Here is a 1175-nt window from a genome sequence, read left to right on the forward strand (position 1 = left end):
ACTGGAGCTGCGTGCTGAACTTAGAGCTGAGGAGGAGGAAGGCGAGGACAGGGGACGGACAGGAGGAAGAAGACAAAGAGGAGGAATTATGTGTAAACACCAGGAAGGTGGGCATTGGTGTACTTTGTTGTTTACAGGACCAGAGCGGTGAAGAGGAAGCCGACAGACCTGATGAAGGGTTTGATGATGGTGATCAGGGCCTTAATGTACCAGGTGGGATGAACCACGTAGAAACCCTTCAGGTTCTTCCTCAGCCTGCACAAACACACAGGTAAATACACCGCACTGGCTCTATTTCACAGTTCACTGTTTTAACAGCACCACCTGGTGGACACTGACCGGAACAACACATCTTACCATCTCAGTTATCACTGCTCATTATAAACGAATGCTGGTCCTCTGTGGAGCTAAGGTACAATGCTTAGACAAATTATTTTAAAACATTATAAAAATTATAAAAGATGGCGGACGGTGTGGAGCAGGGTGCTGCTGCTCTGAGCCTTAGTCGACCTCGAGTGAAACCGCAGGTCTATAAAACTGTAGATGGTATGCTGGTAGTGGAGGACGAGTTTCTTAACTTTCTTGTGGTTAAGATTAAGACAATGTGCCAGGACGAGCTTGTCCTACTTGCCTCGAATCACTTTGACACTCGATGTGTCAAAGGTGTTGTTTGAACTGTGTCCTAACACAAAGCAACGCTATGTGGCATTTAAGGGCAAGCAGAAAGATGTAAATAACATCAAAAGTTGCCTACAACTCTTAAATGAGTGTGGAGATGATATACCGCACTTTGTCTCTCACTTCCTTGATGAGTTGTCGCTGGTGACATTTAATAGCTTGGACGTTTCTACCCTTTTATGTAAGATGGAGCGTTTGCACAGTGAGATCTGTGCTCTCAGACAGGTCGTCAAGCTTCAGGCTGATGTTGGTGAGGAGTTCCGTGTTGTTACCTCAACCATCGATCGCAGAGTTGCTGTAGTGGAACGACATATGATGTCTGATGGAAGGGAGCAGCTGGGTACGGACATGCCTGGAGTGAGGATCCATGGCCTTGATGCACAAGCCGGCGCCGCGGACGTAGCCGGGGAGATTCCTGGAGTGCTGGATGTGTTGGCTGGCTCCCAGGCCTCTACGGGCTCTGAGCTTTCTAATGGTGATGTAATCCGGGAAGGTCA

General features: G+C 48.0%; 1 protein-coding gene across 1 annotated transcript in view; it reads right to left on the bottom strand.

Annotated features, from left to right (window-relative positions):
* The window catches only part of LOC109972584 (bcl-2/adenovirus E1B 19 kDa-interacting protein 2-like protein), a 10598-nt gene that overhangs the window by 629 nt on the left and 8794 nt on the right, over positions 1 to 1175 (bottom strand). The window contains exons 14-15 of the mRNA XM_020621539.1: positions 169 to 255; positions 3 to 26 (exon numbers count right to left, since the gene is read on the bottom strand). Of these exons, the coding sequence (XP_020477195.1) occupies positions 3 to 26; positions 169 to 255 (111 nt within the window). The remainder of the gene's footprint in view (positions 1 to 2; positions 27 to 168; positions 256 to 1175) is intronic.

The sequence above is a fragment of the Monopterus albus genome, unplaced genomic scaffold (genome assembly GCF_001952655.1).
Source record: "Monopterus albus unplaced genomic scaffold, M_albus_1.0 scaffold260.1, whole genome shotgun sequence".
NCBI lineage: Eukaryota > Metazoa > Chordata > Actinopteri > Synbranchiformes > Synbranchidae > Monopterus > Monopterus albus.